Source organism: Bubalus bubalis, chromosome 18 (assembly GCF_019923935.1).
Source record: "Bubalus bubalis isolate 160015118507 breed Murrah chromosome 18, NDDB_SH_1, whole genome shotgun sequence".
Taxonomy (NCBI): domain Eukaryota; kingdom Metazoa; phylum Chordata; class Mammalia; order Artiodactyla; family Bovidae; genus Bubalus; species Bubalus bubalis.
Window position 1 is genome coordinate 56,442,397 of NC_059174.1, and position 25,019 is coordinate 56,467,415.

General features: G+C 53.0%; 3 protein-coding genes and 1 long non-coding RNA gene across 4 annotated transcripts; 1 reads left to right on the forward strand and 3 right to left on the reverse strand.

Moving 5' to 3' along the window:
- Nucleotides 1-989: 989 nt before the first annotated feature.
- Nucleotides 990-6,775, reverse strand: KLK8 (kallikrein related peptidase 8). The gene is made up of 6 exons (XM_006080013.4): nt 6,639-6,775; nt 6,147-6,224; nt 5,533-5,692; nt 5,086-5,345; nt 3,084-3,217; nt 990-1,196 (listed from the first exon to the last, which is right to left on the reverse strand). Exons 2-6 carry the CDS (start codon nt 6,214-6,216, stop codon nt 1,041-1,043), a joined length of 780 nt encoding a protein of 259 aa, XP_006080075.1. The 5' UTR covers nt 6,217-6,224; nt 6,639-6,775; the 3' UTR covers nt 990-1,040.
- A 1,105-nt stretch (nt 6,776-7,880) lies between these two features.
- On the reverse strand, nt 7,881-15,116 carry KLK9 (kallikrein related peptidase 9). Its single transcript, XM_006080014.4, has 5 exons — nt 14,980-15,116; nt 14,689-14,845; nt 11,929-12,194; nt 9,669-9,805; nt 7,881-9,036 (listed from the first exon to the last, which is right to left on the reverse strand). The coding sequence occupies exons 1-5, from the start codon at nt 15,020-15,022 to the stop codon at nt 8,884-8,886; spliced, it is 756 nt and encodes a 251-aa protein (XP_006080076.3). The 5' UTR covers nt 15,023-15,116; the 3' UTR covers nt 7,881-8,883.
- Nucleotides 15,117-18,727: 3,611 nt separating this feature from the next.
- KLK10 (kallikrein related peptidase 10) lies at nt 18,728-23,240 on the reverse strand. The gene is made up of 5 exons (XM_006080007.4): nt 23,124-23,240; nt 21,724-21,907; nt 20,543-20,817; nt 20,221-20,354; nt 18,728-19,341 (listed from the first exon to the last, which is right to left on the reverse strand). Exons 1-5 carry the CDS (start codon nt 23,218-23,220, stop codon nt 19,189-19,191), a joined length of 843 nt encoding a protein of 280 aa, XP_006080069.2. The 5' UTR covers nt 23,221-23,240; the 3' UTR covers nt 18,728-19,188.
- Nucleotides 21,794-22,831, forward strand: LOC123330275. Its single transcript, XR_006546078.1, has 3 exons — nt 21,794-21,923; nt 22,317-22,370; nt 22,592-22,831. It is a non-coding gene; the product is annotated as an uncharacterized LOC123330275 (long non-coding RNA).
- Nucleotides 23,241-25,019: the final 1,779 nt, after the last annotated feature.

Consider the following 25,019-nt stretch of genomic DNA (forward strand, 5'->3'; position numbering starts at 1 on the left):
TGTCCTCTAATATTATGAATCATTTCCAGGGCCCTCCTAAGCACCTAAAGCAGCCAATCCCCCTTTATGCACACAGCCAGTTTGAACTGTGGCTCAGCCACTTGTATGCAAAAGCTCCTTGACATAAATAGGTCCTTCCAGCTTTTGTGCTGCCTCAGTCTCATGGATGCTCATGGGTGCATATGTTAGCTATTCATGTATTTCCTGGACTCTACTCTGCATATCTCACAGTTTATAAGGAGAAATCTCCCCATAGTCAGAGCTGTGGTTTTTCCAGTAGTCATGTACAGATGTGAGAGTTGGACCCTAAAGAAGGCTGAGCACCAAAGAATTGATGCTTTCAAGCTGTGGTGTTGGAGAAGATTCTTGACAGTCCCTTGGACTGCAAGGAGATCAAACCAGTCAATCCTAAAGGAAATCAGTCCTGAATATTCATTGGAAGGACTGAAGCTCCAGTACTTTGGCCTCCTAATGGGAAGAGCTGACTCACTGGAAAAGACCCCGATACTGGGAAAGATTGGGGACAGGAGAAGGGGATGACAGAGGATGAGATGGTTGGATGGCATCACCAACTCAATGGACATGAATTTGAGCAAATTCCAGGAGATAGCAAAGGACAGGGGAGCATGGCATACTCCACTCCACGGGGTCGCAAAGAGTCAGGCAAGACTGAACGACTGAACAACAACAGCATCTCCCCCCAGAGCTTAGTAAGTTTAGCTGCTCAGAAAAAATGAACAGAAACTCTTTTAATGGTCTTTTGCAGGCCAGTCCATTGGACATCTGAAAATCCTCTGAAACTAACCTCCCATTTCTCCAAGTCCTCCCAGAAAAAAAAAAAAAAAAAACAACGCGAGGTGGGGGGAACAATTTTGAACAGTGGTGATGGGCAGAATGACCATTGGGATTCTGATCTCTCCATCTCCGGGGTGCAGACCCTCTGCCCCTCCACCCCTCCCAGGAGGGCCAAAGCACAGACAGGCAGGGAGCCAGGCTTATGCTGTGAGTTTATTGAGGGAGGTTTAGAGCTTGTCTTGGGATCAGCCCCTGCGGCCTATGGTCTTCTTAATCCAGTCCAGGGAGCGGCAGACTTTGCTGTAGACACCAGGTTTCTCAGGCCGCCCACAGGGGTCTGAGCCCCACGATGTGATGCCGTGGAGAACGCCATTGCACACCAGCGGGCCCCCAGAATCTCCCTAGAAGGGGGGAATAGAAGATTTTCACCTAAGTTGCTCAGCTGTTGCCAGCATTTCGTGGGCTTCCCTGGTGACTCAGATGGTAAAGAATCTTCCCACAATGCAGGAGACCTGGGTTCAATTCCTGGGTCTGGAAGATCCCCTGGAGAAGGGGATGGCTACCAGCTCCAGCATGCTTGCCTGGTGAATCCCCTGGACAGAGGAGCCTGGCGGACAACCCATGGGATCACAAAGAGTCAGACTGACTGAGCAACCAATGGAAACACACACACCAGCATCTGTACCATCTCTGTCACATGATTGGTTCCCCAGGCATAAGATCATTGTATCCTGGGACCAATGTGAGAGAGAAGGGTGGGGCTTCCATGTGTGGGGATACAGACAGGATGTCTAAGGGCAATGGAGGCAATCCTGATCAACGTGGAAGAGAATGCTCTCTGGAGGGTCCAATCCAGAGAGCAGAGAGTAGCAATTGCATCGGGGAGACTGAGCACCTCCATATTTTGGCCACCTGATGCGAAGAGCTGACTCATTGGAAAAGACCCTGATGCTGGGGAAGACTGACGTCAGAAGGGGACGATAGAGGATGAGATGGTTGGATGGCATCACCGACTCAATACACATGAGTTTGAGCAAACTCTGGGAGATAGTGAAGGACAGGGGAGCCTGGCATGCTGCAGTCCATGGGGTCGCAAAGAGTGGGACATGGCTGAGCGACTGAACAGTAACAACAACAATTTCTGGCCAATCTGGAAGAGATCATCTGGTTACAAAACACAGGAGAAAGGAGCCAGGTTCTTGTGGATATACACACACCCAAGGGGAAAAGGTGGGGAGTATGTGGGAAGACATTGTCTCTAAGGAATCATCCAGAAAAGACTAGCTTCCATAGCAGGATCTACTCATGGAAATGATTCTGTTCTTGGCCAATAAGAAAGGGAATGACTCTATTCCTGGCCAATAGGAAAGGGAGCATTGAAGCATTGTCTTCAGGGACCAATCCTTAGCAAAGGGGGTGGGGACAAATCCAAGTGGAGCCCTGAGGACTGAACTTGAAGCCAGTAGGCTAGAGAGTGCCGTATCAATGGCAAAGCCCAAGATGTGTCATCTTGAGGATGGGGAGCCCATTGAGGGAGCCCTGAAATCAACGGTGCCATCTTCTGGCCAGTTGGGAAGACAGCATTGCTCCCCAAGGAACCAGTCATAGGAGAAGGCAGCCATGCTAGGGAACCCAGTCAGGACCCGGAGAAAAGTAGGAAAGTCAGCACAAATTCCAGGTAGGAAAGAGGGCAGGGAGCTTATCCCTCAAGGACTTAGCTTCTCACTCCCTTTAATCCCCTGCCCTTCCCTGCACCTTCCCCCTGCTGGCAAGCCTTCCCAAAGAAACAGCAAGGACGATTCAATTATTCTGATTCCTGCACTGTGCGGCCTGCAGGGAGAGTGTGCCTCCTCTGAACTCGCTTCCCACTCTGTAGAGACAGGGGTGCTGACTCTTTGGGATCACCCCACTGCCAAGCCTCACATCTCTGCAAGGCGAGCAAGGGAAGAAGGACGTTTCAGGACTTCCCCGGTGCCCCAGTGTATAAGAATCTGCCTGCAAATGCAGGGGACTTGGGTTTGTTCCCTGGCCCGGGAAGATCCCACATGCTGCAGAGGAACTAAGCCCAGACACCACACTACTGAGTTCACGCGCCTAAAGCCTGCGCTCGGCAACAAGAGAGCAATGAGAGGCTCACGCGCCTCAGTGAAGAGGAACCCCCCCCCCCCCACACACACACACACACCCCACCCAGTTCGCTGCAACTGGAGAAAGCCCAAGCAAAGCCACGGAGACCCAGCACAGCCAAAAATCAGTAAATAAAAGAGAGAGTTTCCGAAGGCGCTCACCTGGCACGTGTCAGCCCCACTGCTGTCGCTGGCACAGACCATGCTGTCCGTGACTTGCCCTGGGTAGGCTTTCTCACACTGATCCTGAGGAATGATTTTTACTTCTGCGCAGTTGAGAGTGTCAGGAAAATTCTCTGAGGGAGCAGAGGTTGTAAGTGATCAGAGATAGCAATCCTTTCCCTCCATCCCTGTCGGGATCTAACCTCCCATCCGTGCACCCAACAGCAGCACAGGGCTTTCTGAGACGTCTCACGGGAGGGCGTGTTCTCCTCTCATCACAGGAAACAAAGCCACGGCCCCTGCTGTTTCTTTTTCTCTACCCAGAAAAGGACCTTTGGACCCTACTGTTTGTTTCTTGCCCTGAGGTCATTTTCAAATGAAGGATCGGGTGACTGGGGGACCTGGAAGCGCCCCTCTGCGACACCTCTGAATCTTTCCAAGCTTCCCATTCCTAGACCACCACGTCCTCCATCTCAGCTCTGTCCTACTTCTTCCAAATATCACCTCTTCCTAGAAGCCTTCCCTGATTATTCTAACTACAACACCACATCTCCATCACTCCCTTTCCTCTCACCCCCCCATAATATTCCATTATAGCACTTGGCTACACCTAATATTTCATTTTATATGTATTTGTTTATTGTCTATCCCCCCACCTAGCGTCCAGCTCCACAGGCTTTGTATGGTACAATACCTGAGGAATATCAGATGCTCACAAAGTAAGCGCTGAATAGATGATGGGCAGTGGAACTAGTTTTTCTTATTAACTTTTGAGAAACAGACTTCAGAGGGAAAAATTCTACCTGGTACCCCTAGGTACCAGAAGCTATATGCCCAGAATCTCATTTAATCCTCACATGAGCTCTTGGAAGGAGGGAGTCATTCATTCCTTCATCCATGCATTCCTTCAACAAATCCTGGTCGCCACCCTGAACACTAGGAACATACAATGCAGAAAACAGATATAATCTGAGCCCTCGTGGAGCTTAGAAACCTATTGGATAATTATCCCCATTTTGTAGCTGAGCAAACTGAGGTCAAGAGATGGGGAGGGACTTGTCCAGAGAAAAGGGGCAGAACCATGGTTTGAACTGACCTGCCTGATTCATGAGCAGGTAGGTTTCCATAGCAGCCCATTGTTTTCTTAGGAGTCAGACAGGCAGGGACCTGAATCCTGATTTTTGCTTTCCTAGCAAATCACATCACCTCTGAGCTGAGCCCCAATCTCTTCATTGTGAAGCAGGGCAAAGGGCTCCCTGAACTCTGAAGCCCCAGAGGGAGGACCTCAGTGGAGTCCAGACTTGAGTCAAGAAAGAGGATGGAGCTGGGGATCTAGACTGAGTATCCTGGGGGAGAAAAGGCCCGGACTCCTGGGTGTGGCAGGATCTGGGCCCAGAATCTTGGGTTCAAGATGGAGAAGAGGGAGCCTGTTTTCCTGGGCCACTGAGTCCCTGTATCCCAAGTCTGTTGTGAAGGTTACGTAAAACTCGAAACAACAAAATAGGGCTTCCCTGGTGGTTCAGACAGTAGAGAATCTGCCTGCCAATGCAGGAGTCCCGGGTTCAATCTCTGGGTCAGAAAGATCCCCTGGAGAAGGGAATGGCTACCCACTCCAGTATTCTTGCCTGGAGAATTCCACGGACACAGGAGCCTGGCGGGCTACAGTCCATGGGGTCACAAAGAGTCAGGCTGGACTATCAACGAACACTTTGACTTTCTGTACAACAGAAAATCTCACAACTCTCCACCTTAAAGGTGGAGGAATGCATTCACTCATCCACTCTTCATTCATCCATCCACATTTCTGAGCCCTATTAAACAATCTGTTTCCTTTTTCCCCATCATGCCTATCAATATTCTGGTCTTGAAGGTTTCTAACGTGGACTACCCGTGACTGTCAACCTCACAATCACGTTCCCTTCCTTATCTGCTCTAGAGGCAAAGCGTCACCAATGGCTTGGGGTCCACTGGGCCAACCAGCTCCTCCTCTCCCTCCCACTACCTCGGGGGCTGGTGACAGTGCCCCAGCCTGAGATGGTGCACTTCTGGCCAACTTGAGGGCAGTGATCCGCCAGCTTGATGGGCTTCACTTTGGGCCCCAGGGATACCCGACCACGTAGTTGAATGAGCATCAAGTCGTAGCTGTGGTCGTTCTTGCTGTTGTTGTAGCAGGGGTGCGGGATGGACCGAGCCACGGCCCTCTCTTGTTCTGACTCATCCTTATTCTTCAGGCTGTGCTCTCCCATGCGGACCGTGTATTTCCTGTGATGATGGGGGTGGTTGGGCACCCAGGCAGGGATCCGGGCTCCCGGCGCCCTCCTCTCTGAGGCCCAGGTCCCCTCTTCTCTCAGACTTCCATTCTCAGAGACCCGCTCCCCAGCTCGCCCCTCCTGAAGCAAAGCCCCAGCCCGCTCTTTCTCCACCACCTCCGCTGCAGGAATCCACTCACTTTTTTTGACAATGTGCTGCTGTAAGAACCCAGTTGTCCTCTATGAGAACACCCCCGCAGATGAGCCGGACACCCTGGAACAAGGCCGTCTGCCACGGCTGAGAGTGGGGCTTGCACTCCTTCCCTTCCAGCACCTTGTTCTCTTGTGCCCTCACATGTCCTGGAGGCAGGAGGGAGAAGTTTGGGGCAGGAAAACACGGTAGGTTCAAAAGGATACACACGCATACACCCTCCTCCGGCGTCTGCCGCCCGGCTTGCACATGCTGCTGCACAGATGCACACGTACACTCATGGAAGGCCATGAGTCACCAAACACGGAGTCACGCACCTGAGCCTGCGTGCACCTGCCCCGCAGACTCGCGTGAATATCTGCGCCCTTCAGCAGGCAGCCCCGCTGGCTTTGGTGTGCTCCTGCAATACCCAGCAGAAACTAACACATTCCTACCTGCTGCCACGTGTACCAGGCCTCCACCCTCTGGAAACCCCACAGGAACTCCCACATGTCATCTCGCACTTCTCATCTCCCCACAGGCCGCCACAGGCACCCACGTAGCCACCATCACAGTGTTCCCCCAGGCTCACGTGCTCCACCGATGCCTTCTGGGCCCCCTCACCTGCCTGGGATTCCAACAGCAAGAGCAGGAGCATCCAGATCCAAACTGCAGCAGGTGAGGGACGTCCCATGGTGGGGCCTGGGAGACAAGAGGACAGGGCTGAGCGGAGGCAGAAGGAGGAGACCAAAACCCTAGTGATCTCGGGATTGGGGTGGGGAGAAGCAAGACCCTGAACCATTCTTCTGGGTCTTGCAGGAAGCAGGAGCTGAGGACCCAGTCTCGGGTCTGAAGGAAAATGAGATGGGGCTCCAGATTGCTGAATCTGAGTTGCTGGGAGCCCAAGGGGTTGGATTCCCACATTCCAAGGAAGGAGGGAGTCAGGATCTCCGACTCCTGGGTCTGAAGGAAGAGCCAACTGGAAGCTGAGACTCCTAAGTCTAAAGCATGGGGCTGGGGTGCTGATTGCTGGATCTCCAAGGAGGAAGGGATCTGAGGTTCTAGGGGAGGGGGCGGGGGTCTGATACCCTGTGCCTGAGAACTTTGGCATCTCACCTTACAGAATTGAGGGGGCGGGGTCACCTACTGATTCGGACCCAGAGGAAGAGCTCCCAGTACCTCAGCTCTGCGTGCCTGGTACAAGATCCTGGAGCCTTTTAACTGGAATGGCCCGCCTCCCGATTCAACTCCTCCCACCCTGGAGCCGGCGAGCACCGAGGAACTGGAACCCTGGGTATGGCTGAGGAGAGGCTGGGGGGCTAAACGGGAAATCTTGAGGGAGGAGGGGCTGGAATCTCCAACTCTTGAGGTCTGGGAGGGAAGGAGCTTAGTACTGTGACTCCTGGGTCTGAAACAGAAAGGAATGTGTGCCCAGTCTCCTGGAGCTGAGGGAGGAGGGGCTGGGGGCCTGGGCTCCTGGGCTCCTGGGTCTGAGGGAGGAGGGGCTGGAGGCTGAATTCTTAAGGTTATTTTTTTGGAAGGAGAAATTCGGAGCCTGGGTTTTTGTGGGAGGAGGGTGCTGCCAATAACCCGAATGGGAGACAAGCCCGTCTTCTGGGTCCCAACTTCTGAGGGCGGGGCGCCCCGCCTGCTGGCTGCCCCCTGTGAGGTCCAGATTCCGGGAAGGCAGGTTTGGGAGGCGCTGTGACCTGGTTTCCCCTTCCCCTGGGGGCGTGGGGACCGGCCCAAGCAGAGCTCAGGAGCCTTGCTGCAATAGGGCTGATGGAGCCAGACTTAGGCAGGACCTACTCCGGGCAGCCATGAAATTAAAAGACGCTTACTTCTTGGAAGGAAAGTTATGACCAACCTAGATAGCATATTAAAAAGCAGAGACATTATTTTGCCAACAAAGGTCCGTCTAGTCAAGGCTATGGTTTTTCCAGTAGTCATGTATGGATGTGAGAGTTAGACTGTGAAGAAAGCTGAGCACCGAAGAATTGATGCTTTTGAACTGTAGTGTTGGAGAAGACTCTTGAGAGTCCCTTGGACTGCAAGGAGATCCAACCAGTCCATCCTAAAGGAGATCAGTCCTGGGTGTTCATTGGAAGGACTGATGTTGAAGCTGAAACTCCAATACTTGGGCCACCTCACGCGAAGAGTTGACTCATTGGAAAAGACCCTGATGCTGGGAAGGATTGGGGGCAGGAGGAGAAGGGGACGACAGAGGATGAGATGGCTGGATGGCGTCACCGACTCGATGGACATGAGTTTGAGTGAACTCCAGGAGTTGATGATGGACAGGGAGGCCTGGCGTGCTGCGATTCATGGGGTCGCAAAGAGTCCGACATGACTGAGCAACTGAACTGAACTGAACTCCGGGCTTATGGGGAATAGCAACGCAGCGGCCGTCTTCCCTCTCTGCCGTCCATCGCCCACGCGATGCCCATATTTTATCCTACAAAACTGGCAGAAGGAAGGCCGGACTCCGCACGTTTAATGCAAAATTGTCCCTTAGATCGGCGGGGACTGAGTGCCTCTCCCAACTGCTCTCCTCTCGGTAGGTCCCCACCAGTATGAACACCCTGGACATGCCCAGGAAGGGGCCAAGGTGCAGGATGGTGGGAGTGGGCAGAGACTGACCCACTGCCTGAGTTCAACGTGGCGGAAGGGACCCTCTAGTAAGGCGGGGTCGCTGACGAAGGAGGTGGGGCCATAAGGGGAAATCTCATTGGACAAAGCTCTGGAGGGAGACGCTATTTATTAATTAACTTATTTATTTGGGGCTGTGCTGGATTCTCCTTGCTGCCTGGGCTTTTCTCCTGTTGTGGAGCCCGGGCTCTCGGTGCCCCAGCTTCTGTAGCTGCGGCGGGCACAGTGGGCTCAGCAGTTGCCGTCCCTGGACTCCAGAGCGCAGGCACAGTAGTTGTGGCTCCGGGACTCTGGTTAATCCCAGGCACGTGGGATTCTTCTTCCCAGAGCAGGAATCGAACCCGCGTCTCCTGCATTGGCAGGCGGATTCTCTACCACTGAGCCACTAGGGAAGCACCTGAAGCTATTTAGTAGATGTCTTTCCCAAGGTAGACCGCAGGGGACGCTATTCAATGGGGGCGGTGCCAGTTCATGGTGACTCAGAGATGCGGCAAGAGGGGCAGAGGTGTCTCCCTGCTCCTTTCAACTGGGGGGACAGCTATACAGTTCACGCGGAACCCCAGGTCTGAATATCCAGAAACTGGGAACTTGAATATCCAGAAGGCATCTCCAGGCCAGCAGAGGCCAGGGGCTTAGACCATTGAGACTGGAGTCTTGCAAATCCACCTGCCCTGCCCCACCCTCCAATCCTGGTCGTCCAAGGCGCGAGGGTTCAGTTGTCCTCCATGGTTTCTTGAATCCAGTCCAGGTAGTGGCACACACTTGTATAGACGGCAGGGCGCCGGGGCCTGGAGCAGGGTTCCGAGCCCCCGGACACCACACCGGCCAGGGTCCCATTGCAAACCAGGGGGCCCCCAGAGTCACCCTGCACGCAGAACAAGAGCAGAGAAACTGTTAGGCCGATCCACTCAGGACCTGACACAAGGCATTTGCTCCCTCCGAGGAAGCTTCCAGTTCCCTTCTCCTCCAGTACCCAGGCGTCCCGGTCTCCAGTCCCTCCTCCCTCAGTCGTATCCAACCGCTTTGACACCCCATGGACTGTAGCCCGCCAGGCTCCTCTGTCCATTGAATTTTCCCAGCAAGAATACTGGAGCGGGTTGCCATTTCCTCCTGCAGGGGATCTTCCCAACCCAGGGATGGAACCCACGTCTCCTGTGTCTCCTGCATTGGCAGGCAGATTCTTTACGCTGAACCACCCGGGAAAGCCATAGACGCAGGAGTAAAATCTCATGGCCCCCACCTCCCCCAAGGACCTAGCATCGTGGATCCTAACCCCTCTTCTCCCAGGACATAGAGTCCAACCCCCAGTCCCCTCCTCTTTTAGGTCCAGGAATCCTGGCAGGACTGGTCACCCCCCACCGCCTTTCCCAGGACCCAGGTATCCCAGATCTTTCCATGCTCTGTTCTAGGAAGTCTGGGGCTCCAACTGCCTTCTCCCCCAGGACCCCGGAGCTGCTGCAGGATGCCCACCCCCGTCCTTCTCAGAGCACGTCTCACCTGGCAGGAGCCCCGGCCCCCCTCCCACAGGCCCGCACAGAGCATGCTGTCGGAGATGTGGCCTGGATACGCCCGGCGGCAGAGTCTGGGCTCCAGGATGCTGATGTTGGCACACTGCAGCGTCAGTGGGTACTCCACTGTGGGGAAAGAAGGTCGAGAAAGGTCAGCAGCTGTCTCCATCGCAAGTCAGCACCGCCCCCTCCCCCGCTTTCCGAAGGCGGACCCACCGCGCCACAGCCCGAGACTCTCCAAGACAGGAACAAGTAAGAAAGCAACAGAATCACAGCGTGGAGGAGAAACAGATGGAGACAAAGAGGAGAGGGCCGAAGAGAGAGAAAGAAAGACTCAGAGAGCCAAGAGATGAGAAGAGATATGTATAAAACTCACACAGAGAAAAAGAGGGACCTTGATTGGAAGATAGAGACCACTGTAGGGGAAAGAGAATTCTCAGAGGAGGCAATGAAGAAATACGGAGAAACAGACTTAGAGATGGGAATCCCCTGGTGGTCCAGTTGGCTAAGACTTCACATTCCCAATGCAGGGGGCCCAGGTTCGATCCCTGCAAAGAACTAGATCCCCCATGCTGCAACTCCTGAAGGCCACACGCTCTAAAGCCTGTGTGTCGCCTGGATCAGCCACCACAATTAGAAACCTGAACACCGCAGGGGAACTAACTCCCCACTCTCTGAAACCAGAAAAAGCCCACATGCAGTGACAGAAACAAATATAACAACAACAAAAAAAAGTTTTTTAACAAAGAAAGAGACCAAGAGACATCCAGGGAGAAAGTAGTGAGATCAAGGGGAGGAGACATTTGCAGTGAGATGGCCCTCGATGGAGACAGAGACAAAGACGTGGAGAGACTAGAGATGGGGAAGTGGGGGAGGGACTGTCTAGGGAAACAGCGGTCCTTGGGGGAGAAATGCAGTGAACCAAAGAACCCACATGTTGTCTGAAGGGCACAGCCTCCACTGAATTCTGCCGAATTCTGCCTAACAGTGGTCGTTATTTTAGAAATATGGACCCAGCATTGTCAGTTTTGAATTTTTCAAGCAAATCAAGAAACTTGGCTTTTATATCACATCACTCAGGTTTTAACTGTTGGCAGCCACAAACTGACGTTTTTGTTTTTGTTTATTTTCACGGCCCTTTGAAAGCCACTACTGCTGTGGCAAGCCAAATTTGACTAATGGATGTGCTGATTTCTGACTCTGAGTGAGATAGACCTTATTTCAGTTCTGAGATGCACGTATTTTCACATGTAAACATCTCTGAAATCAAGATGTGCCTTCCAGTAAATGATGTCATATAAGGATGGATAAGGACTTCCCTGGTGGTCCAGTGGGTTATAAATCCATCTGCCAGAGCAGGGAAAGCAGGTTTGATCCCTGCTCTGGGAAGATTCCACTTGTCCCGGGGCAACTAAGCCCATGCACTACAACTTCTGAGCTGGCTTTCTAGAGCCTGCGAACTGCAGTCATTGAACCCATGTACCCCAGAGCCTGCACTCTTTGCAACAAGTGCGACCCCATAGACAGCAGCCCACCAAGCTCCTCCGTCCCTGGGATTCTCCAGGCAAGAATACTGGAGTGGGTTGTCATTTCCTTCTCCAATGCATGAAAGTGAAAGGTGAAAGTGAAGTCGCTCAGTCGTGTCCGACCCTCAGCGACCCCATAGACTGCAGCCCACCAGGCTCCTCCATCCCTGGGATTCTCCAGGCAAGAACACTGGAGTGGGTTGCCATTTCCTTCTCCAATGCATGAAAGTGAAAGTGAAGTCGATCAGTCATGTCCGACTCCTAGCGAACCCATGGACTGCAGCCTACCAGGCTCCTCCGTCCATGGGATTTTCCAGGCAAGAGTACTGGAGTGGGTTGCCAGAGAGGAGCCCCAGCTCGCCACAACTAGAGAAAGCCCTAGCACAGCAACAAAAACCAAAAATAAATAAGAAGGAATAAAATTTTTTAAAAAAGAAGATAAGTGAAAAACATTGCAAACATGTCCTTTCAGCTATCGGTACTTCCGTGTATTTTGTAAGAAAAGGATGCCTGAAACCTGTTTTTCTTTTTCTCATTCTTAGTGGGTTGTAAGATAATGGTGCATCTTATCATTCATAGCATTTAGATCTGATGAAATATATGGATGCATAGACAGATGATAGACAGACAGAACATACAGATGGAAAAGCAGAGACAGAGGCAGAGAGGGGCTTCAGCCCCTGGCATGAGACATCAGGGTGTCTTCAGTGGGCAAGGCTGTACCCTTAGGACTAGACACGGCCCCCCAGCCTGAGATGAGGCACTGGGTGCCTGGGGAGACGCAGGTCTGGCTGAGGTTGAGGGGCTGCACGGCAGGGCCTAGATGTGCCTTCCGGGGCAGACGAACCAACATGATGTCATTGTTGTGGTCCTGGGCAGTGAGGTCCTGGTTGAACCCAGGGTGAGGGAAGAAGTCTGTGGCCCGGAACAGCTGCTCCGGACCTTCCCATTTCCAGAGGTGGTGCTCCCCAAGGCGGACCCACAGATACCTGTTGGACAGGTGTCAGAGGTCAAGGTGGGAGAAGGCGAAGTGTCTTCTTGGGCCTGATCTTCTTTATTCTGACCACCGGGATGCTGTGTGACTCCGCAAGCCACACACCCTCTCTGGTCATCTGTCTGTGACCCACAGGGCTGCGTGACTTTGAGCAAGGCACACACCCTCTCTGGGCCCTGCTTCCCACTCCATCCCTTTGCCTCGACCTTTGTAGCTCTCCGCCAAAGCTGACACCTCTTCCTCGCCCCGTGTCAAGTAAACCACCTTCCTCTCTGCCCCACCTGGAGCCGCAGTGGTGACCTGGGTCCCCTGGAACCATGGAGGCAGGCGAGGCCTCCGCCCACCACCCAACAACAGCCGCACAACCTGCACGCACAGGTCTGGTGGCTTCTGTGGGGAGTGGCGCTCTGTGTTTTCGTGTGTGTGTATGTGGAAAGGGTGGGATATGGAAAATCCCCAAGCTAGGCTCATTTGTGGCCTCAGACTTTTCCTGTCTGCTACATCCCTCATCTCTCAATGCACTTCTTCCTGAAATCTGGTCTCAAACCCTCTCCCTGCAGTGGCAGAACCCACTTGCTCTGCTCTGGGTTCATGCCCTGGACAGCCAGGGACGCTCAGCGTGTCTACATGTCCATCCCCCAACCCCTGACCTCTGACATTAGGGACCAGGCTAATGACTGAGAACTCAGGGTTTGAGGAACATAAGGTGTTAGTTCTGTCTTTTCCCTCTCTGTCACACTGTTGCCTTGGTTTCTGTGTCTGGGAAGTCAGTCCCAAACCCACCCCGCAGCCCCGACTTGTCCCTGCTCCTGAATCTCCTGCACCTCCATGTTTCTGCTTCTCCCCTCTGTCTTTGGTACTGAAATGTGGCCCTTGTTCTCCTAGCCTGATGTACAGGCCTGAGCTAAAGAGGCTCCAGCATGGAGTGGTGTATGATGGGAAATTCTCACAGAGCAGCCTGGGTAGCCCCTATGCTTCGTTTCTAGAGGGAAAATATCCAACAGGAGTCATGGCCCCTTTCCCCAGATAATATAAAAAGGATTTCTGCATCAGGTAGATTCCAGAATTCTATTAGAATACCCAGAATCTAAGATTCTAAAATTCTAAGGTTCTAATACCTTGGAAACCCACAATTTTAGTATTCTATGAGGCTCAAGCTCTAGTATCTTAAGAATTTGAGATTCTAATGTTTTTGATTTCCCTGAATCAAAAAGTCTAAGATTTTTAAATTATCTGAATTAAATCTAGGACATAAAATCTAGGGTTCTGATATTCTGGGATAGTAAAACTAGAATTTCATCATTATAGAAATCTAGAAATCTTTGATTTTTAGAAGTGTAAGAATTTAGGTTTCAAATAATTTGAAACTCTAGAATTCTCTTGGTTAACACTTTGGGGATTTTAGAAATCTTGAATGATAGCATGCAGGAATAGTAAATCCACCAGATTCTAGACATGTATAAACATAAGTTTCTAGAATTCTCTTGGTTCAAGATTCTAGAATTCTACACGCCACAGTATTCTAGGACACTGTAATTCAGACTATAAGCTTCCCTACTCAATGAACCTAGCTAGAACACTTTGAATCTAAGATCCTAGGGTTGCGCTATCTGACACAGTGATTGAGCACTTAAATGCGACTAGTCCAAATGGAGATGCAACATACTTGTAAAATGCAAGCCTGGTTTCAAAGGCTTAGTATTAAAAAAAAAAGACTAAACTATATCATTCATAAGTATTTAAAATTGATTACATGTTGAAATAACATTTTGAGTATGGTAAGTTAAATCTATTATTAAAATTAATTGTACTCTTTTTTTTTTCTTTTTGCCTTTTTGGTGTGTCTGATAGAAAACTTAAACTTTCCTACATGGTTAGGGTTCTATTTCCATTGGATAGTGCTGCTCTAGAATACTCAGATTCTACCTGTCCCTGAATCTACGTTTCTCCAATTCGGCAACATCACTAATGTAATTACTTATTTACATTAGTGTAAAATCTCCTGGATGCAAGATTTTAGGAATGTACAGCTCTGGATTTTTCCAGGTCAAAGTCTAGGCATCTAGGAGTCTGAGTGAGTGAAGATGATCAGTAATCTCCCACTCTGCAACCCCATGGACTGTAGCCCACCAGGTCCTCTGTCTATGGAATTCTCCAGGCAAGAATACTGGAGTGGGTTGCTTTCCCTTCTCCAGGGGATCTTCCCGACCCAGGGATCGAACCAGGTCTCCTGCTTTGCAGGCAGATTCTTTACCGTGTGAGCCACCAGGGAAGCTCATCTAAGATTCAAAGTTTCAAAATCTACACCCTGAGGACCAGGTTCTTTAGCATGCTAGAATTTAGAGAGTCAGCTCTCTGTCATTCTAGGAGTTGAACTTTGGGGAACAGAAGTGGAGGCTTGGCCCTTCCTGCCCATGGCTCCCTCCCTCCTCTACAGAGGTCCGCAGCCCTCTCTCTCCTGACCTCCAGCCCCCCTCCGGGTCACTCACCGTTTGCGGCAGTGGGCAGCTGTAAGCAGCCAGCGGTCACTGATAAGGGTCGCCCCGCAGAAGAGGTGGGTGAGGTAGAACAGCCCAGCCTGCCAGGGCTGCGAGTTGGGGCGACATTCCTTGGCCCCGATGGCTCGGGTGTCTGCCCAGCCCTGCCCTGGGGTGAGGATGGGAGGCAGAAGGGTTATCGGAGAGCCAGGTGGGAGGGCTCGGGGAGAGACTCTGGACAAAGGGCCTGATGGAAGGGTCCCGGGGGGGCCATGGAGGGGAACATGACGGCAGGAACCTCACCTTCCAGGAGCGAAAGCAGAGCACAGAGGAATCCTAGCCACATGGCCTCTGGGGTGCCTGGATCTTCAAGCCTGTGCTCAGTGGCCCTGCTTCTTTATGGTAAGCCATGCTGTCTTCCTCCTTGGGGCCGCCCCATGATTAATCTGGGTTGGGACATGTCCCAGGGAGGAGGGGGAAGCCCAGAGGCCCTCACTGGGGGCCGTGAGGAGGCAGACCGCACCGTAGACCCTTCATCAGGATGAGCCAGGGGCTGGCAGCATCAGGGATCTGGCGCAATGGGGGAGGAGCCCTGGGTGAGGCTGTCCTTCTCAGGTGGGCTTTCCAGAAAGGGCAGCCCTGATTCACCCTGACTTCAGGGTGGCAGCATCCGGTTACAGGATATTCTGTGGCCTGGAGGAGGAAGAGAGAAAGGAGGAAGGTCCCTAAGGCGGAGTCCTAGCATGGAAGCAAGTTCATTTTGAATGAAGTTGCAGTGGGCTAGGACCAACGCACTGGGCAGGCTGGAGTGTTACCTAGCAGGACCTCCTGGGAATCAGACTAGGAGTGGGAGAAAGAATCAGGACTCAGAGAAAAGAAGGCAAACCAGCTGGCAGGATGAGGTAGGGAAAGAGGGAGAAAGGAAAAAAAAAAACAAAACAGGGAGACAAAGACACTGAAGGATGCAGGTGAGAAAAAGAAAAAGAGACAGAAACGCTGTCTGGCGTGGCAGAGACTACAAAGGGAGCTGCACACCCACAGAACCCTCCCTGCCACGGGGACTTGGGCCCCTTCCCACAAGGATAAAGGCCTCTCCCAGGAGGTTGAGAAATATGATCCCATCTGGGTTAACCTATTCTTGTCATAACCTACTTCCGTTTCCACATCTCTATCACCCCAAGGATCCAGGTGCCCAACCTAGCTGGTACAGCACTTTTCCCATTAATACCACCAGATCTTGGATAAGTCCTGAGAACATGGTCTTGTTTCTTTTCCACCCATCTCCATCTTTCCAGTGTCCTTCATATCACCCCATCTTCCCTGCCTCTCTCCCCATCCGTCCTTCTCACCAGATGAGCTGTCCCTTGAGGGCCAAGCCCAGATCTGACTCATCTCTGTGTTCCTCGCATCACCCTGTTCAGGGGTGGGCTCATGGGAGGCCTCAGGAGATGTTAATTGAGTGAGTGAATGTCTTTCTCCATATCCTTGTTAGTAGTGAACTCCTACTCATCCTTCACAACCCAACCTAAATGCCCCCTCCTCCAGGAAGTCTTCTCTGATTCCTCCAGGCAGAGTACATCTTTTCCACACTGGGCACTTCCACCCTGGCCCTTTTACTTTCTGTTGCTGTAAGACTGATTATCAAGCTGGGTCTGGGCTCCCTTGAATGTGTATACTTCACCATGATGTAGTGGTTTGGAGCATGGACTCTGGAACTGGACCATTTGGGTCCAAACCTCAGTGCTGGTCATTATTAAGTGTGTGATCTTGGGCAAGTCACTGAACCTCTCTCAGTTGCTCCATCTACTAAGCAGCAGTAATAACTGGGGTTGTGGGAGGATTAACACGTATGGAGCACAGCAGTGGTAGGCATTCAATAAACATGCCTGTCCCCCTTCTACAGAGCCCTGCGCTGCCTCCGTCATAATACAGATCATCCATGACTGCAGTTGCCTTATATCCTCTGCAGGCTGGGAGGTCCTTGAGACCAGAGACTGAATACCTACTATGTGCTAAATGCCATAGTAACTGCTTTATAGAATATTTTGATAGCTAGCTTTTTTTTGGACAATTTCTCTTTGCTGGCAGTTGGGTCAACATTTCACGTATGTTTTCTCACTACATTCTCACAAGAGTCTAACCAATCTCTCTTTCACAGTGGAAATAGCTGAGCTAGAGATAGCACTCAAGAATTTTGCTCAAGTCACACAGTGAGTTACAGAAATATATTTCCTTCTCTACCTGGTGAACTCCTACTTATCCTTTAAAACCCCATGCATATGTCCCCTCATCTGAGAAGCCTTCCCTGATTCCTTCGGAAGGAGTCTTCAGGCCCTCTTGGGAAACCCTGGGCCTTCTTCTGTTACAGCATTGATCATTTTGTGTTATTTGTTAATTTGGCAATGTGTTGAATGCCTTCTGTGTGTCAGGTATCAGACTAGGTGCTTAGAAAACCACAGTGAATAAATCAGAGTCCCTGCCCTAATTGACTGGGTGAGGGGAAGGAGACAGACCATTATGGAGTAAACAGATACTGAGATCATTTTTGATATAACAAGTGTGCAAAATAAATAAACAGAGTGATGGATTAGTGACCAGTGTGGAGGAGTACAGTGGGGATAAGCTTTCAGCCAGGGACATCCTGGAAGGCTTCCTTGAGGAAGTGACTTTGAATAGGGACCTGAATGACAAGAATGTAAGGCTTGCCTGTCTCCTGGACCAGACTAGCAGCTCCTTGAGGGTAGAGCCTAGTCTGATTCATCTCCAGGACCTGGCATGGCACACAGCTCAATAAACACTTATGATGTGACTAAAGGAATGGGTGAATTGCCTTTAAAAATGAATCGAGTTTTTGAGTTCCCACCTACTTCGCTCTGATTCTTGCATAATAAGCTCAGCTGATATGCCTCACTGGCGTTTCCTGGGTGTGCTAATAGGGGTGAGGAAACAGTGGAAGAGAGCTCTGTAGACTCTGCTCAAACGCTGTGCCCCAGTCTTCCATGGGCTCTGTTGGGGGGCAGGGACCTTTCGGTCACCACTGTGTTCCCAGCACGCAGCAGTGAGCCTGCCATACAACTGGTGCTCAATAAATTGATGTTGGAAAGAGAAAACAAAGTAACCTGTGCAGGTTAGAAAATTTCTATTGTGCATGTGTTCCACTTGTGTTACCACTCTAAAGTCCAGGCTCAGTGGAGGAGACACCCAGACTTCTGTTAGCTTTGTTTGGATTCCGTGTATAACAGCCCCTGTTCTGTGTGCTCAGTTATGTCCGACTCTCTGTGGCCCCATAGACTGTAGTGCGCCAGGCTCCTCTGTCTGTGGGATTTCCCAGGCAAGAATATTGGAGTGGGTTGCCATCTTCTCCTCCAGGGGATCTTCCTGCTTTGGCAGGTGGATCCTTTACTACTAGCGCCACCTGGGAAGTCCCATTTAGCCCCTAGCATGGGAATATTTACACCAGAACAGTTTCAGGGAGAGGACAAGAACCCCTTCATCCCAAATTTTCAGGGCAAAAGGCTCAAAGCCAATTTAGGTAAGGGGAGAAGATGGAGTTGGAGTGTCTGGTTGTCAGATCGGCCAATGAGAATGGAGATGTGGTAGAGATGGAATTGGATGGGGATGGATCTAACCAAGAAACTGAAACATTTCCCTTAAATTTCAGAGAGTTTCTTCACGTAAACTTAGCAACTGAGGTAGGGAGAGGTCCTCTCGTCTTAGAGGCTAAGATGCCTGTAAGGTGAGGTCCCTTGAGTTTTGGTGGCCCTAGCAAGGCATGGAAGGTACCAGATGACTCAGAGACAGCCCAGTTCCTGGGACAGGAGGAACAGGTGTTGGGTGGACCCCAACATGGGAAACAGTGGGAGGGAAGAAGGAAGTGGTTAAGAGGTGATCTACAGAACTTGACAGGAAGAAAGAAATGCGATTCTCCCATCAGTCCTGATGGACGGGGCTGGGAATGCAAAGGGTGGTTAGGATTAGAGGCTTCCCCTGCGCTTTTCTCCCCAGGTCACAAAAATCACACACATGCCCACCAGGACCTGGTGCCATTTAGTCAGAGTTCACCACCCATCATTTTAATACTTGACGTGGCAATTTCCATGACAATCTACATGCACATGTTATAGTCTCCTCATGACATGTTTTATGAGGTAAGCACTTCATTGTTCCGGCTTTCCAAGTGAGGCTAAACTGAGGCTCAGAGAAGGTACTTGGCTTGCCCAAGGTCACACAGCAGGCAGCGGTGGGTGATGGATAACTTCTCTCAGAGACTAGTGACTACCATCTTCATTTCTCATGAACAAAACTTGGCCACCGCTTTTTGCATTTCAGCTTCAGCACGGGCAAAGAGCAGCAGTGGGCAAGGGGTATGAGGAAAGAGGAGAGATGTTAGCAGGTGTGCATGGGCGGCAGAAATTTGAGTGGGGCAGGGGGAGAGCCCAGCCCAGCTGGAGGAAGGAGGGGAAGTCGGAGGAAGAGGGCAGGTGGAGAAGGAGTTGCAGGGTATCTCCTGCGTCAATTGGAGCGGATGGTCTTCTCTATCCAAGAGCGGTACTTGCAGATCTGAGTGTAGACGGCTGGATGCTGGGCAGAGCCGCAGGGGTAAACGCCCCACGAAAGGATGCCCTGCAGGGTCTCGTCACAGACCAGAGGGCCACCAGAGTCACTCTGGGAGTGGGAGGAAGGAGAGATCAAATAAATACACCAACGGAAAGGCTGCCACTTGGGGGTTTCGGGTACTAATGAGGAAGGGAGGGGTCAGGTAGGCCTGGAGCTGGATTGGGATAAAGCTGAGGTTGGGGTTGGATTGAGGTGGGATGGGGTGGGGATGAAGTTGGGAGATAGGATGGCGCTGAGACTGTCATTCACGGTAGGTGAGGGATGGAGCAGGCTCTAGAGAGAAGGATGCGGTCGGGCTTTAGGAGGGCTTCCCAGGTGGCACTAGTGGTAAAGAACCCCCCTGCCAATGCAGGAGACATAGATGTGGGTTCGATCCCTGGGTTGGGAAGATCCCCTGGAGGAGGGCATGGCAACCCAGTCTGGTATGAGAATCCCACGGACAGAGGAGCCAGGGGGGCTACAATCCATAGGGTTGCAAAGAGACGGACATGACTGAAGCAACTTGGCACGCGGGCGTTTAGGAATGGCTTGAGGATGGGGATGTGGTTTAGGATGGGGTAGGAAGGGGTTGGGAGAAGAAAATGGCAACTGGCTCCAATATTCTTGCCTGGGAAATTGCATGGACAGAGGAGCCTGGAGGGCTATGGCCCATGGGGTCGCACACAGTCAGACACGACTGAGCAACGCATACAGGATGGGGAGACGGGCTTGGGAGTGGAGGTGGAGACAGGGTTGGGCGTGAGAAGGTGGACACAAGGAAGTAGAGTTGAACATGGAGTTGATGTTGGGGGTAGTGCTGGGGTAGCAGTCTTGGGGATAGTGCTGGACGTGGGGAGGAAATTGGGCTGGGAGTAGGGGGTGTCTGTTTTTCCATAGCCTCCCTGTCCTGCTCCCACCAGTCCGAGACCCTCCCTGGCCAGTCTGTACCTGGCAGGGGTCCTGGCCCTGATCCAGTCCTGCACACATCATGTTGCTGGTGATCACGCCAGGATAGAAGACTTCACACTCCTTAGGGCTCAGGATAGTGACCCTGGAGCAACTCAGGCCCTTGTTGTACTTCACTGGTGGGATAAAGCATCAGGTAACCCTGGGCCCCGGCCCCCCAACACCCCAGGCCCCAGGAGTCCCGACACCCAGACCGTGCCCCTCCCAGGCCCCAGAGTCCCAACCTCTCCTCCGTCCAGGAGTCCCGGCCCCTCATACTCCTTCCCCGAGATCCAGGCCCCACCCTGGGACCCCCGGCTCTTGCCTCTCCGAGAGGATGTGGTGGCCCAGCCGGCGATCTGGCACTGGTCCCCGGGCTGTGTGCAGCGGAAGGGCAGGCGCAGGGGCCGCACTCGAGGTCCCGGCACCACGGGCCTGCCGAGCTTCAGCAGCATGAGGTCGTGCTCGTCCGTGCGCCTTGGCAGGATGGGGCCCGAGCCCTGCTGGTACTTGGGGTGGACGATAGGACGAGAGGTCCGGCGCAGCTGTTCGCCCTGCAGCAGCAGCAGGTGGTCATCCCCGACTCGAGCCCACAGGGGCCTGGGGAGGGAAGAGCCATAGAGGAGGCAAAACCTTCATCGGGACTGGGACTGAACCCTGAGTCCCTGGGAAGGAGGGTACAGGCACTGGGGTCGGGGTGGACTCGGGTCCTGGCAGGGGAGAGGGCTGGCAGACTCCAGGGTCTGAGGGAGAAGGGGCTGGAGGCCTAGACTCTTGGGTCTGATGGTGGAGGGGGCTGGGACTCCTAGGTCTGAGGAAGCAGTGTGTAGGGGAGAAGGGAGCTGGAGACCTGAGGTGGCGGGGATGGGGAGGTGTGATCACAGGTTTTGGGTCCCTAAGTTCTGCAGGATTTGAGCTCAGAGGGTCTCCAGGGGTAAACCTACTCTTTTCTTCCTCCTTCAGTGAGGACTCACAACGTGAATAACTTCTTTTAAAGTCCTAATCACACTAGACCCCAACTTCTGTCTGCTGCACACAACTGTCTACACCTAAATGGAAAACCCTGATGTTGGGAAAGATTGAGGACAGGAGGAGAAAGGGGCAACAGAGGATGAGATGGTTGGATGGCACCATCAACTGAATGGACATGAGTTTGAGCAAACTCCAGGAGATAGTGAAGAACAGGGAAGCCTGGTATGCTGCAGTCCACGGGGTCACAAAGAGTCTGACATGACTTAGCGATTGAACAACAAAAACAAGACAAATGGAACCCTAAGAGATTCGGCTAGGCAGTGACTCTGGATGGGCCTAGAAAGGCTGAGAAAGACCACACTGCCCCCTCGTGGCCACAGCACAACCCCACCTCTCCTCGTACAGGAAGCCCTCGAGGACTGCCCCCAGGTGGAGCTGGCAGGTCCATACCCTCACGTGCTCCCGCCCTCCTGCCCGGTCCCCGAGGCCCGTCTCCCCAGGCCCCCCGTAGCGCCCCAGAGGAGCTCCCCCTACTTATTGTTCCCGCAGTGTGCAGCGGTGAGCACCCAACTCCTGTCCACCAGGACGCCGGCGCAGTGGAACGAAAGGCCATTGAAGAGGGACACCTGCCAGGGCTGGGAGCCGTGAGCGCACGGGGCGCCGGAGGCCACGAAGTTGGAGCTTGTGTCGTTTGCGGGGAGCAGCAGAGCCTCCGAGACTGGAGAAAGAAGCAGGTGGGGGTTAGAGCAGGCAGGACAGTATGGCAAGCACTGGGTTTGGGATCCGAGTGGGGCCATAGGACGGGGCTTTTTGGGGGGTGGTGGGCACAGCCTGAACCCCACGGTGTATGCGGGAATTGGGGGTCCCGAAGCAACCGAATGGAAGTGGGCGGAGAACGGCGTGAGAGGGGAAAGGAGACCTAAGAGGCTTCCCCTGGTGGCTCAGACAGAAAAGAATCTGCCTGCAAGGCAGGAGACTCGCGTTCGATCTCTGGGTCGGGAAAATACCCTGGAGGAAGCAATGGCAACCCAGTCCAGGATTCATGCCTGAGAAATCCCGTGGACAGAGGAGCCTGGCGGGCTATAGTGCATGACTGAGCGACTGACACTTTCACTTTCACTTGCAAGGAGACCTAAGAGGCTGAATTCTGGAGGAGTGAGGACTGAACCGAGTACTGGAAGGTCAGGAATACAGGGGAGGAGGCGGGGGTGTGGGGCCGTGGCTAATAGTGGCGTGGCGAAGGGCGGGGATAGAACGCTGCGCTGGGTGGGTGAAAGTTAGGGTTCGGAGTAACGCTACCGCGCTAGCAGAAGGGGTGAGGGCAAAATACTGCAAGGCAAGAGCTGGGATAGGGACCGCCCCCTGTTGGTCTGGTGGCTGAGACTCCACACTCCCAATGCAGAGGGCGTAGGCGTTCAGTCTCTGGAGGGAACTATATTCCACAGGCTTCAACTAAGAGGTCGCCGGCAGCGACTAAAGATCCCACACGTCGAAGCTAAAAAGATGCCCCAACTAAAAGTTGCAGCTGTGTGCTTCGACTAAGACCCGGCGCAGCCAAATAAATAAATACATATTTAAAAAAAAGAAAAGACAAGACTTGGGATTAAAATAGAGCGGAGTAAGAAGGGGCGGGGAAGGGAAAGGCGAGGACAAAGTGTGTGTGTGTGTGTGTGGCGGGGGGAGGGGGGCGGGGGGGTACTGATCCTAGCGGAGTGAAGAGGGTTGGGATAGCTAGGGCGGAGTTAGAAGAGAGGCGGGTCTGACTTGGGGCCGGGCCTTCCGAACCGGTGGGTGAGCGCTAGGGGTCCCAAGGGGAGGAGAAGTGCGCGGCAGGCTTGGTGGTAACAGCCCACTCTCCCATCGCCTCCCCTTCCCCCACCCGCCGCCCGCCCCGTTCCCCGGCGGCCCCCTCCAAGCCCCGTTCCCCGCCTCACCCCAGAATTGCGCCATCAGTAGCGGCAGCAGCAGCAGCTTCCCCAGGCCGCCTTGAGCGCCGGAGGCGGCGGAGAGGTGGAGATGTGGGTGTGTCATGGCCAGGACCTATGCTGGGGAGGATCAGCGACGGGGGCAGTTCAAAACACTTGCCGGGTCCGAGACCCCCACCTTGCCTGCCCGTCCGCGCATCCTGGGCCACCCCAACCGCTGGGGACCCGTTTAACCTGCGGCCGGCCGGCGCAGGGGTGGGTCGCCTGGCGATTCTGGCCTGAACCGCCAGTGATGGGCGCAATTACCCTAATGATGCCCCTCTGGCATCCTCCCTCACTCCCCTTCCCACGCCCGAGGGCAGCGCCCTCCCGGCCCGGTCTGGCCCGGGTGCCAGCCTCTCGGCGCTTCGGGTTCCTGCCCTCCTTCATATAAACGGGCTGGAGCTTCGAGGCTCAGAGGATAAAGAGGATAAAGAAGCTGAGTCTCCAACAAGTCTCCTACCCGCCATCCATCCGAAGATGCCCACCTGGGCTCTGGCGACCCACCCCCACCAAGGTGAGGAGCGTGCCGCTCACCTGGGAGCCGTCGAGGGGAAAGGGGAAGACGTGCCTCAAGCCCTGCCGTGTGGGCCGCTGGACTCCTCTGCCAAGGGACCCCTGGGCAGGCCTCCCCTTTTAACCCCGAAGAGCCTGTTTCCCCACCCTCCCTCCAGGGAGGTACCCACTCCCTTTCCCTCTCTCTAATTATGCCGTGGGTGAGGCTGGGCCCCAGATTCCTGCTCTGGGAGGGGCCCGGGAATACAGGCTTCTCCCAGTGCCTGAAACACCCTTTCTAAACTTGGATTTCGTGGGGTTTCCCCAGGTCTGGTGTTCCCAGAAGTCTTCTTAGGTGAGAAGAGAGGGGGGCCACATCCCCAGGAGTTTCCCAGGGGTCACTGGCATAGTGTTGGAGACAGATGACTGTAAGCAGAGAGAGGGGGAAATAAATAAACAGGGAAATGCATACTTATAGTGACGTAATGGGAAAAGCCGGACTGCTGACCTGGAAAGAGAGATAAGACAAATTGAAGGAAAAAGAGTGGGAGCAAGAGACACACACACAAGGAAAAGAAAACACAGAGAGGCAGGTGCAGACACAGAGGGATGCTCTGTGCTTGGGTGCTCATCCGTCCACAGCCAGAGCAGTGTCCTTGTGTGTAGGGGGAGGTTCCGCATCCTGTGCGGTCACTTCCCGTCCTTCCTGCCAGCTGTGTCTCCAGGCGACACACCGGCCCGTGAGTCACAGGAGGCCGAAAGCTGTAAGGGGCATCTCATGGCACTTCAGCCAACTCCCTCATTTCGGGTGAGGAATGGGAGGCTCAGAGAGGGCAGTGACTCACAGGAGGTCACACAGCAAGGTCCAGGTAACCACCCAGAGGCCCCAGTTCCAGCTCTGGGCTCTTACTCTTCCTGCCAGCTACCTCCCCTTCCAGCTGAGCAGAATGTGAGGAGAGATCTAGTTCTGGACTATTTGTGATGCATCTTCTCCAGCAAGAAGTGGGTTAATTCCAGAGGTTTTGTCCAGCTCTTGTGCCATCCAATTGAACTTTCGGCCGTGATGGAGAGGCTCTGTATTTGCTATCCAAGGTGGTAGCCACCAGCCGCATGTGGCTACAGAGGTTTTGACATGCAACGAGTATGACTCAAGGATTACATTTCTGATTTTAGGCCATTTAAATTTAATTTTAAATAGTCACATGTGGCTAGGGCTATTGTATTGACCTGCACAGGTCTTGATGAACTACCTATTATGAAGGTTAGAAAGAAAACAATGATCCCTTCCTTTTATTGTGTCTTAGCTGTGTGCAGGCTGACAGACGTAGTGTGCATACTTCTGCACGCACGATTTTACAGGTAAGGAAAGGA